The 12614-nt window shown below is 39.7% G+C and overlaps 1 protein-coding gene across 1 annotated transcript in view; it reads right to left on the bottom strand.

Moving 5' to 3' along the window:
- LOC120525661 (NADPH oxidase 3-like) overlaps window positions 1-12614 on the bottom strand; it is a 63702-nt gene that overhangs the window by 41908 nt on the left and 9180 nt on the right. Inside the window, exon 5 of the mRNA XM_039748147.1 lies at window positions 3784-3929. Within this exon, the coding sequence (XP_039604081.1) occupies window positions 3784-3929 (146 nt within the window). The remainder of the gene's footprint in view (window positions 1-3783; window positions 3930-12614) is intronic.

The following is a 12614-nucleotide window of genomic DNA, read 5'->3' as shown; positions in this document are numbered from 1 at the left end:
CCGAAATAAAACTTAACACTAGGCCTACTTGGAGAAAAACTAAATACACTTTAAGAGTTTTGTTTGGAAGAATGTTTCCCCCAAGGAATGATACTATGTTGCAGATCCTCTGTATTTAGAGCAAAACATCTGCTTATGTCACTGATGCACTGCTAATGATCACATGACACAAATTACATATCACATAAACAAATCATGGTAACAGCCAGAATAAAAAGAGGAATAATGTTCATTTATAAATGAATCCCACTCCAAATGCACACACTGCATTTGCAGCCAAGCGGCTTACATAGGAATAAATGATGAAATTTAGCAAGCAAACAAGGAAACATACATCCTCAAACAACATCCAAGACCACTTCTCATGGCCATACCTAGAACAGTCCAGCAAATATTCCACTTTTGTACCATGTATCCTGCAATTTTGCAATGGCCCTCCAATTGAACTGGTGGGGAGAGGGGCAGAAGCTGTAGAGAAACAGCTTGGAAAAACATGCTTTAACCAAGAAACGTGAAAGGAGGAATAAATAAGGACTAATAAATCTGGATCCAAGTTTACAAGACAGAACCTTTAGATAATTGTCCTGAAAAGACAGCCATACTTCCTGAGCCACAGAAACTTGAGGGTGACAATAACATTGCTTATCTGCATTAGCCTTCACAGAAGTAATGGAACTCAACAATGAAGGACAGACCACCTATTGCCCAATGAGGACAAAAACTCAGAAAGCACTGAAGATGAAGGATTACTGCACCACAGCACAAAAGGCTGAAAAACATATTGACACTGAAATGGGGATTTTTAAGGGATGCATTGAACAGAGTATTCAGGGAAACTCTGCTAAAGGTATCTATCCAGTCAGATTGAAAAGCATTAAGCATAAAATGTAGGAAATTCTGCAGGTCTTCTTTAATACATTGACACAACCCAATACACTCAAAAACCCCAAAAAACTCATTTTGACAAAATGGACTTAGGAACTCTATGAAGTGTAAAGTAATTTAGAATAAATACCTCAACTAAAGTCCTCACAGTTGGAAGAGACTTGAGATGAATAAAATAGACAACATTAGAAATCCAGTCCACTATAATCACAATACCAGAATGACTCTTAGAGAGAGGGAGATCAATAATCAAATCAACTAAGATTTCCTCTTTAGGTAGATAAGGCAAAGAAATAGGCTGTATGAACCCCCATCTCACCCCTGAATTAGAGCTTGATTGGTTACAGATGGCACAAGCCTTCACACATTCCAAAACATGCCTAACATGCCCAACCACCGAATGTACCAACCTAAAAAATCTTAGAGTCTTTGAAATACAATTGTGACCAAGAAAGGCAAAGATTGACCTCACTCTAATACAGTGGTATTAGTCTTGAAGGGCCACAGTGGCTGCAGGTTTTCATTCTAACCCTTTTCTTAATTAGTGACCTGTTTTTGCTGCTAATTAATTCCTTTTCCTTTCATTTTAATTGACTTGTTTGTTAAGATTTGTTACCCTGAATTTCTTCTTTGTTCCTCTGAATTGCTTAATTTCTTTCCTTAAATGGCACCCAAACAGAAATGAAATGAGAAGTGAGTGAGTCAACAGAAGACCAACTAAGTCAGGGTCTCAAACTATAACCAATTTCTCTCCAACCAGTTGCTTAATTAGGAACCAATTCTTTTTGTTAATTAAACCCGTTCTTTAATTCCATGGCTTGTTGCTGCTCTTATTGTGCAATGAAATACATTTCAGAAATTATTGATTTTCTATTTTCTAAGAACACTATTAAAAATATTTTGTGGACCTGAGCAAATCGACATTCTTGAGACCTTCATCTCTCTTTATTTTCAGATATTGTATGATGGACACAGTTTGCTGGTCATGTTTTGGGGGTCTGATTCTTCAAAAACAAGTCAATTAAAATTAATTCAAAAAAAGTTAATTAGCTGCAAAAACAGGTCACTAATTAAGAAATTGGTTATAATGAAAACCTGCAGCTACTGTGGCCCTCCAGGACCGGAATTTGAGACCACTGCTCTAATAATTGTCCAACTACATGGTCTATTAACATAAAAGTTTTCCTAAGGGGCATCAGTAGGGAGCTGAGAAAACTGTTCAGATTGAACTTTGTTTAATAAAAATAGCCTAAAATCCCACACAATGCATACTCCATAATAAAAAAAACAGTCATCCAGCACAAGGAATAATGTTAATTATGACACACCTATTTTTTGTAAAATCAATTGCACTGAATATGAAAATCAAGTCTAAATATTTCAATGGAAGGAGTTTATCTTTCAGTGTCTCTGATCATGAAACTCATCCTTCTGTTTATTTTACTTAATCAACTTATTGCAGAATGACTTCATTAAGAGAAGAGATGATCAACAAATATGAGGTGGGGTTTAAAAAGATGAGGGATGTGTTAAGAGCAACAGAAAGTGTAGACGAGTGTCTGCACAGTGCCTGTAGGAAGTCCCTACGTATTGCACGTGTCTCATTTCTGTTCCTTTACAGCAGGGGTGCCCAATGCGTTGATCACGATCGACCGGTAGATCACAAAGGTAGTGCAGGTCGATCGTGTTGCATTCAAAAAAATTTTTTTTAAACGTTAGCCTATATATCCTCCCTATGGCATTTGCCACTTGATTGACATACAGGGCGGCCAGTCTAAGATCTCTTGTCTTCTAACACACTGGTCATCCCGCACGCATGATCAAACGCAAAACTCCGGCTGTGATCTAGTTAGCCTTCCAATTTATATCAACTAAAGAAGGGATTTTAAAAAATGGTATGGGCTGGATGTGGAATTGGAAGAGGACTTTTTTTCTCACAATGTCACAATCGAAGTGCGTTTGTCTGAAGTTACGACAACATACATTTTACGTATAAAGTATACTCAGTGTGTGTGTGTGTGTATATATATATATATATATATATATATATATATATATATATATATATATATATATATATATATATATATAGTGGAGGATTGCCAGCTTCTGGTTCCGGTCCTCACCCCCAGGCCGCCAGGAGGAGCTCTCCCGACAGCAGGATCATGCCCTGAGTTCCAGCAGGGCCTCATGGACTTTGTAGTGTTTTATACACAGCCCTGCTGGATACCTTTGGGGCCACCAGGAGTCGCTGTAGGGGGGCTTGTGGGCTTTTTAGTGCCTTATGACCCGGGAGTATGTCATGGTCACGTGATGGGAAGGAACGACGTGCTCCCGGGTTGAAGAAAAGGACTGATTACCCTGACCCGGAAGGAATAAGGAACTATGGACTGATTGGGCAGGAACACCTCCGGGTCAGGGGCTATAAAAGGACTATGGCTCAGTCCAGATGCTGAGCTGAGCTGGGAGGAAGTTTGGCTAAATGTCTGGGAGTCGGAGGATTGATTAAGAGTATTGTAGTGTTGATAATTTATGAGTAGTGTGGAAGGTGCTTGGTGCACTGAGGAACAGAAAAGTAAAGAGTCTGGGACTTTTATCCAGTGTCTTGTGTGGTACCTGAGGGTTCAAGGGAGCACTAGTGCCCCCTACTGCCACAATATATATATATATATATATATATATATATATATATATATATATATATATATATATATATATATATATATATATATATATATATATATATAGTATTTTTAATGTAGGTAGATCATTTCGACCTGGTCATTTTAAAAGTAGCTCGCAAGCCGAAAAAATGTGGGCACCCCTGATTTACAGTTTGTGCACAATAAAAACTAATATAATGCCCACATTAGAATTTGCTGATTGACTTTTACCTACCGTATCATAAGTCCTAATTGGGTTTAAGTAGCTTTCGTTAATGTTTTTTCCAAGACTAGAGAGCGTCATCAGTAATTCTTGAGCCTCATATGATTGGCCTTCATGGTACCTTTCAATATTGAATAAATGTGCTACAACATGGATGACTGAAATGAGAAACACACAGATATATATTACTGCATTTTTTATTGCATTGTCTGCATTGTAAAACAATCAACAAAAATCATTTCAATAACAAAAGTGTTTTTTAAGTATTTTTCGGTCATTTATAAAATGTCACAAAACAACCTGAAAAATTTACACACTAAATAAAAAGTGAAATTTAAATGTGTTGAGTTACATTTTCACCCAAGTATTTGTGAAGGAAGAAACAAAGCATGCTTCAGGTTCATGTATTTTAAAATAGGAGAGTCAAATGTGCTGTAAACCCTCGATACTTTAAAGACTATTAAAACCACCAGGACCTGATGTGATTTTACCAGTTGTAATGACAGAAATTAAAGACATCATTTATAAACCCATATTAAACATATTGGGGAAGTCACTTGAGAATGGAGAAGTACTTGAGGGTTGGAAAGTTGTAAATTTGACTCCAGTCTTCAAGAAAGGAGACATAATGGATTCTGGTAATTAGAGACCAATACCTCTTACTTCTGTGCTTTACAAAAATTCAGAAAGTATAATAAGAAATAAACTTGAAAAGTACCTATAATAAAAAAATATACTAAATAGCAGGCAGCATGGGTTTATGAGAGGAGGATTTTTCCAAACTAATCTTTGAATATTTTTGAACATGCAACTGAAATAGTAGACAAAAACAAAGCATTCAACGATTTACTTAAACTTTCAAAAAGCCTTTGATAAAGTCTCACACCAGAGATTAATTTGGAAAGACTGTAGGCAACACAGGTAACCTACAAAACTGGATCTCAATTTGGTCAACTGGCAGGAGAGTTTAGATGAGAGGAGCATGCTCTATGTGGAGTGAGGTCCCTGTGGGGTCTGTCCTTGTACCGTAAATTTTTTGATATATCCCTTTATGCTGACTGTGTCTCTGACACTGACGTCCGAGGTTCGATCCCCGAGAAGGGGTGCAGTGAATGTGTAGACCTGATGAGCCCAGAATTAGGGCGAAACACGTGTTACGTACTCTTTGCATTATTTAAAAGTAAAGTATGCTAGGATACTGGATATTATTGACAAATATTTTGTTATGGTTAATAAACTCTCAAAATTCACAGATGATATTAAATTCAGAGGAATGGAGAACACTGTAGAGGCAGCAAAAACAATTCAAAGAGCCTCATTTGTTAAGCCTGCTTACGCATAAGAAGAGGCTTGAAATGTGCATACACAACTTCCCACACAAACATCAGGATTTATCAAAGAAAACTTGATGGGAGAACTGCATATGTATGCAATATTCCAAAGAAACTGGGAAATGATGACACCTTTGTTCAAGTAGGGAAAACTGGGAAATAATGTACATTAATGTGACAAACATATTACACTAGGGTTGCCAGATGTCCCTTATATATGGGACATGTCCCATATTTGATAATTTTGTCCCCTGTCCCGTACTGACCTTTCAGGGACACCCAAATGTCCTGTATTTAGTTCATTTTCAAATCTTGCAATAAAAATATATTTTTACTACCTTCTTACGGTACTTATTTGTAACTTTATAAGTAATTATACTTTCTTTTCCCAGATTCTCTTGATGTAATGAGGAAACTAGTGTTTGCTGCCTCTCTGCAACTTGTTCAGTTGCTTGGAAGCCCAGCCCTGTAGGGACCCGTGGCCACCGTCAGGCGGCGCCCCAGTGCCTGAATATCCTGGGAGCCTGGTGTGGCGGAAGTGCTGGGGGTAAGACGACAGGGGACCCCCAGGATGACTTCCGGGTGCGCAGCCGGCACTTCCGCCACACAGGGGCGTGGCTACAGGGGAATGCCGGGAAGCAGCTAGAGCCCATCCGGGTTCCTATTTAAGGGGCCGCCTCCCTCCAGTCAGGGGCAGAAGTCGGGTGGAAGAGGACGGAGCTGGAGGGAGGACTAGAGGCGGCCAGGAGAAAGGTACAGAGACTGAGAGGCCTGGACATTGGGGGAATCGGTGCTGGAGGCACTGGGGTGTGTGAGTGCACGAAAAACTGTAAATATTTGCAAAATAAACGTGTGTTGGGTGAACATAAGATGTCCGTCTGTGTGTGTCCGGGCCAGCATCCACAATATGGAATATATAGTAATACAGAGAGAGATTTTAAGAGTGTCCTGTATTTCTAATTTTCTAATTTGGCAACCCTATATTACACCTCAAAAGCAATGAATATGATGCACAGACTTTATTTTAGTTTCCTTTTAAGAGGACCAATGTTGTGTATCTGCACTGAAGAACCTTTGTGTTTTTTCTTCAGTTTATATTGAATACTTGTCATTTCTGGCCGAAAGCTTGGGAATAACCCAGCCAAGCTTCACTCCATCATCCCTGTAGTACTGGAAGCCATTAAATGACTGGCAAGGCACTATATGCAGTTTTCATATGGAGTCAGTGCACATACACAAAACATAACATTGTGGGGAACATAAAAAGGAAATTTGCTGACTGCATTCATATTGCAATAAGGGCACCTAGCAAGAACAAAGCTGTATTTGTTAACCATAAATAGTTGCATTCCATTAATCCACAGGCCACCTGTGATGCCAAGATGAGACTGATAGATGTTGTGGCTCAATGGCTTGGGTCAGCTCATTTTTCATTTGTTTTGAGGCAAAGTAATTTTTGGTGGATGTGACTGAACTTTACATGGTGAATAGCTTGTTCATAGGGTAATTAGCTGAACCCTCTGTTTTTCATGTGCCGTGTGCTATTCATTGTAACAGCAGTCACATCATTACATATACCAGGTGATAGCCCTCTCGGAGGATGGCGCCTTACCTGTACTCCTAGAGCAGTGGTTCTCAACCTGTGGGGCGGGGCCCCCTAGGGGGCGCGAAGTAACAAAAAGGGGGGCGAAAAGATGTGAAAAAAAGAAAACAAGAATCAAAAATATGAAAAAAACATCTGCTGAAACCAAAACAAATTAACTTAAACTAAATTCTGATACTAGAACAATAAATATAGAGTTAGATAAATGTCGATAAAAGTTAAATAGGTATAATAAAATATGCATCTACATTTCAAAGAAATGTTAAGGGGGGGCGCGATTAAAACTGTTATGAAAACTCGGGTCGCAAATACTTAAAGGTTGAAAAATGCTGTCCTAGAGTACAGAGGGGTGGCACTCTAATGCTGGGTATGATTGTGTCATCTCAATTGTGGAGCGCAGCCAGATACTCTTGAATGTGGGGGGTGAGGTCTTGATACATCAGGTGGGAGGCTCTCATATCAGCTAATGAAGTTTGGCAGCATTGTGACTGCATATGCTATATATGAGGATGATCAGCATGCTCCATAAATGGATGTTTCCTTACAGCATTGGAGGTGCATTAAAATTTACAAAATGATTGTGATTTATAAATGGTAAGTTATGCAGAAATATACATATGCCAGGTTTTATATATATGATTTTTTTTTTGATGGTACAGATTTTCAAATCTGCACAAAGTTTTATAAATGGGGTTCTTGGACAAGCTTCAGAACTGGGCAAACTGAGCTTCAGAAAAGTGCAAAATGTTGCATGTGGGCCACAGGAACGTCAATTAGCAATACAAGGTTGGAAGACATTGTCCTACAGGAAGCAACCTCTGAAAAGGTTTTAGGGGTTTATTTTGACACATTTTCATCATCTAAGCAATGCACAGAAGTGATTCAAAAGATAAAAGTATATTGATAAACTGTTCAATATAAATTAAGTGACATTATACTCAAACTATATAATGCACTAGTGAAACCGCATCTGATGTATTGTGTGCAATTCTGTTCACCACACTACAAGAAAGACATAGAAGCACTTGAAAATATGCAGAAGAGAACAGCCAAGTGCATCCCAGGACTTAAGGACATGTCCTACTCTGATAGACACAAAGAATTAAACCTGCTTAGACTTGAGGAGTGGACACTATGTGACGAACTAATAAATGTCTTCAAAATAATCATAGCCATTAATAAAGTAGATCCAACAGAATTTTTTCAACTTAAAGGTAAATCATGTACTTAAGGACACAAGTGTAAATTAAGGGGAATAGCATTAGTTACTGAAGCCAGGAACCAGTTCTTTACTTGAGTTGAGGGAATTTGGAACAACCTACTGAGACAAATTGAAGCTGAAACCTTTAAGTATAAGGATGACATTTTGGGACAGCTTAGCTATTAGCTAAACAAGCAAAATTGATGGACTGAATGGTCTCCTCTCATTTGTCAAATTTCTAGTGTTTCCAGTGTGGAGATTCAACCTCGACACATACAGACACGCAGACTCACAAGTCCAAGAAACTCACATTTATTATTCTTCTGCACACAACACAGTGCCCAAATCCTCTACAATGCTCAGTCCTTTACTTTCTTTTACTCTCATTTCTTCTGCTGCCTCCACACCTCTTTCACAAGCTCTGTCCTCTGCCACCTGACTCTGGCTCCCTGAATGAAATGATGCGGCCCCTTTTAAAATGCACTCGGATGTGCTCCAGGTGTTCCGTGATAATCTTCCTGCAGCACATCCTGGTGTGGTAGAAGTGCTGGATGGGCACTCTGGATGTACCTGGTTCCTGATCAGGCAGCACTTCTTGGTGTGGCAGAACAGCTGCAGTCCAAGGCTCTGTAACCATCCGGGTGCCCCCTGGCAATGGCCATGGGCCCCAACAGGGTTGAGCTTCTAAGCTTCGATCCCGTGGCTCCAATACAAACCAGGGTAGCTGCCCTCTCGTGTCCCGGGGAAGGTATTGCCCCTCTCCCGGTCCTTCCATCCTCCAGGCGTCCCGGCTGGCCAGTAGCCCCTGCAGTCCTCCACACCAGGTTCTATTCTCAGGGTCTGTCCAACCAGTTTCATAATCAGTCTATCACTCTTACATTTAATCCCATTTAGTCCCATTGTTTAGTTATCTGGCCTACAAATATTTTTAAGAAATTCATTAATATTTATATTCTTTGCCATAGCTTTAAATGCTTACATTTCTTGGGTGGTTTTCTTTTAATTTACTCTTTCTTTAAAATCACGCATAATCTCAACTTCTTTAAACTGACATAACTTTGTGTAGGGCAACCTGGGCATTGTCCATTCTGCTAGCCTTTCTTGGCACACCAGGCCTGTTAAGAAAACAGATTTAATAGGGATGCAGGCATTCAGCTGCACAAAACCTCCACTTGTATAAAAAAGTAAGTGACCAGCTTGTCCCAGGATCTGCCTGGACTTCATCTGATAACAAAGGGGGTAAATCAAAGTGGCACTGACATCTTTCCAGAGAGCCCCACCATAGACCCCTTGAGCTAGAAGTTGCAAAATAGACTCAAGCAAGGAAAAAGACTTATAATTCAAGGGATGACAACTAAGTCTAAACACTGGTTTGCTTATTATACCAGAAGCTAAGCATAAAAGAAGAGGTGAGGCGACCTTTTGCTGTTATGCGCCAAAAATTAGGAACATGTTACCGATAGATATGCTAATACCACTAATCAATTAAAAAAAAAACAATGAAAAACTCACTGTTTCAATTTGGTATTTTTAAAATTGTATTTCTGTTATAGTTCTAATAGATTATATATGTATTGTAATATCATATACTCCATGGATATGCTTTCTTTTTTAATCCCTACCTTTTTCTGTTTTCTTTCCCAGTCTCTCTGTGATGGCGTTTTATGCCTTCACCACCTTATCATATATGTGATGATGGAATGAAAGTAGATACTTTAACTATTTATAAGACTCACTTGCTTGAACTGTCTAAAAGGAAGATTACAAAAAATAAGACTGACTTACGCACTATTACGTTACGTAGAATGCCCAGTGGGGGTTGGACGATCTTTTGGCCTGGAAACCCTGCAGATTTTGTGTTGTAAATCTTCTTTAATATGGTGTAAAGCACTTTGAGTTGCATTCCTTGTATGAAAATATGCTATAGAAATAAAATAATGTATTTCTGTAGACTTTGCTCCCTTAATGATACCTGCATGTTGTTGAGTAACCATTATGCTAAATTACAGATAATTGTTTGATTTGTTTGGAGAAGATTAGTCAGCTTTCTGAATAGCGTTTTTTGTCATGTGTGAATCTATTACCATACCACATAGTGATTAAAATGGCACATTGCTAAAAATTGAAGTTATCACATCTCTAATGTGGTAGCCACAATAAATGTTCAGGCACTCCGTCACTCTCGTGTGCATGAATGACTCCTGCTGATGATCACTCTTCTTACTTTCACACTTCTAAACCTCTGATGCAGTGTGACATGCAGTACTGCCTCCTCTATATGAATAACACCACCTGGCCCACATACTGTAGTGTAACATGGTTGTAATGTCTCCCCTTTTGGATCAGATAAAGTTTATGGTTCCATTTAGTATGATAGGTGTGATGCTTCTGCCTTTCAGTTTAAAATTGAGATATTCTGCATATGTTAAGACGAAATCATTTAGTATAACAGGTGTGAGGTTTCTGTCTTTTAATTCAAAATAAAACATATTCTGGTTATGTTCAGACAAAATCTCAGTATAAAATAATTGATTTTCCTGCAGATAAAATTACTGAAAAAGAATTATTTACAAAGTAAATATAAGTAATCATATTATTGCATACTTAATATCTCCTTAAGTTATATTATTATTTTTAGGACCAACTGAAATAAATAAATGTATAATATTTAATAGAATGTGATTTAACCCGTATTATTTATAAGCCTTTGTGGAGCCGACCCGGACACAGACAGACATGTTGTTTTTCACCACCACACATATTTATTATATACACTATATACAATTATGAGGTGTCACTCAGACACAGAATAAAGTGCACAAACCCCAAACAGACAGTCCTGGCCACTCAATGCCTTTTCTTCGGGCCGCCTGCACAATCTCTGTTCCTGCCTCGTCCTTCTTCCACCCGACTCCAGCCTTGAATGAAGGGAGACGGCCCCTTTTATATGCTCCCGGATGAGCTCCAGGTGGTTTTCTCCTGGCAGCTCACCGGGTGTCCTCCTAATTCTTCCCCCCAGCACTTCTTGGTGTGGCGGAAGTGCTGAGGTAACAGGTCCCCAAGGCATTGGGGCGCCTCCTGGCGGTGACCACAGGCCCCTACAGGGTGGGGCTTCCATGCCCTCAACCCGTGGCCCCCAAAGCAACCAGGATGGCGGCCCCCACGTGATCCAGGGTGGGCACAGACCCACATCCGGTCCCTCACGGCGTCCCGGCCGGGTCATTGCCCCTGGCATCCCTGACACCTTTTTAACATGATTAAAATCAATGCAAAATGACAATAATATAAACAATATATTTCAACAGTCTTATTTTTATTAGTGTAATTGAAAAAATGTTTATCGATTGTGTCACACATGCATGTCAGAGTGTCACCCTCTGAGTTCCTCCTGGAAATGTATAGTTCCACCTCAGTCCGCTGCCCCTAACAGTTTTGTCTTTTCCTCCACAGCATGGAGAAACCACCCCTTCTAGTCTCTGAGCCACAAAAGCATGATCGCCCAGAAAGAGGCATCACTTTACAACTAAGCAACCAGAGCAAAGGAGCTCTTCAGTCAACAGAGACAGAGATTGCCTGTCAAGCCCACATGTTTTTGCTGGCAACTGTTCTCTTCTGTTTCACACTTTCAATGGTTTGTTTTTGTTCTTTCTTTTATGTAAATGGGGATAGCCAGGTTGGTTCACTAAAATGTATTTTCTGTCAAGCCAGTCATTTCCTTGGACAACCACAATTGCTATAGTTGCTTATAGTGAATACCTAAACTAAACTGTCACTAAAAGCAGCTTTAAAGCTAAGAGTACTGTAGTTTGCTGTTGGGGTCAAATGATTTCTTCAGGCATCTTGTGGTGACACTTTGTATGAAGTAATTATGTGACTCCCAACCACAACCCTACTGTCTTTGCTGTCTGCATGCATTTTGGAGTGCATCATGGATTTACAGTGTGGCATCTACCTTCAGGTTTAACTATATGGTTGTGACAGATGGATGCTATCCAGGGAAGTGAAGACTGGACTCCTTTGGTGCTGTGTCTCTTAAGGGAATCCTTGGGTAGCACTGGTTTGACTTTGTGTCAAACAAAGAGCTGCTCAAGGAGTCCTGAATGAAGCACATTACCTGTATTGTGGCAGAGCATCCGTTATGTCATTACGGCCTAGTGGCACAATTCCCAGAGGGTGATCCAGCTCTCAGGATCCTCATTGTTGAGGACCCGAGCCGCTGAAACAAGCCAAATGGATGCCCACCTAACACCTGATTGTGGGAGACAGAAGGTAATTTCCAAGAGGGTGGGACTGGACTGTGTGTTTGCCTGGGGGGGTTGCCATCTGGGATGCCGAGCTGTTTTGTGATGTGGTGGCTGTGGCAACGCGCTGTACCAGTGCATGCACCCCAACCTGACCTGACCTAATCTACCAGTAGCTGCTTGATGGGAACGAGCTGTTGATTTTGGCTTCAAGTAGAGCTGAATTATAACATAAAAATCTTTTCATTTATAGGTGCTGGGATGACATTCTATAGACAGAGAGTGAGGTGCTTGCCTTATGCACATCACTTTTATATTCTTTGTAAATGCTGTCCAAATATTATACCTGAATCTATATAAACATGGCAAGTTTGAATGTATGCATTAAATGAAACACAACTGATGTGTGACATTACTAACACATACAGTAAATGACCAGTACTCTACATGCAGGTATGGACATAATC

The sequence above is a fragment of the Polypterus senegalus genome, chromosome 3 (genome assembly GCF_016835505.1).
Source record: "Polypterus senegalus isolate Bchr_013 chromosome 3, ASM1683550v1, whole genome shotgun sequence".
In the NCBI taxonomy this organism is placed as follows: domain Eukaryota; kingdom Metazoa; phylum Chordata; class Cladistia; order Polypteriformes; family Polypteridae; genus Polypterus; species Polypterus senegalus.
The sequence above is the reverse complement of the archived record's forward strand: the minus strand, read 5'-3'. Positions and strand labels throughout refer to the sequence as shown.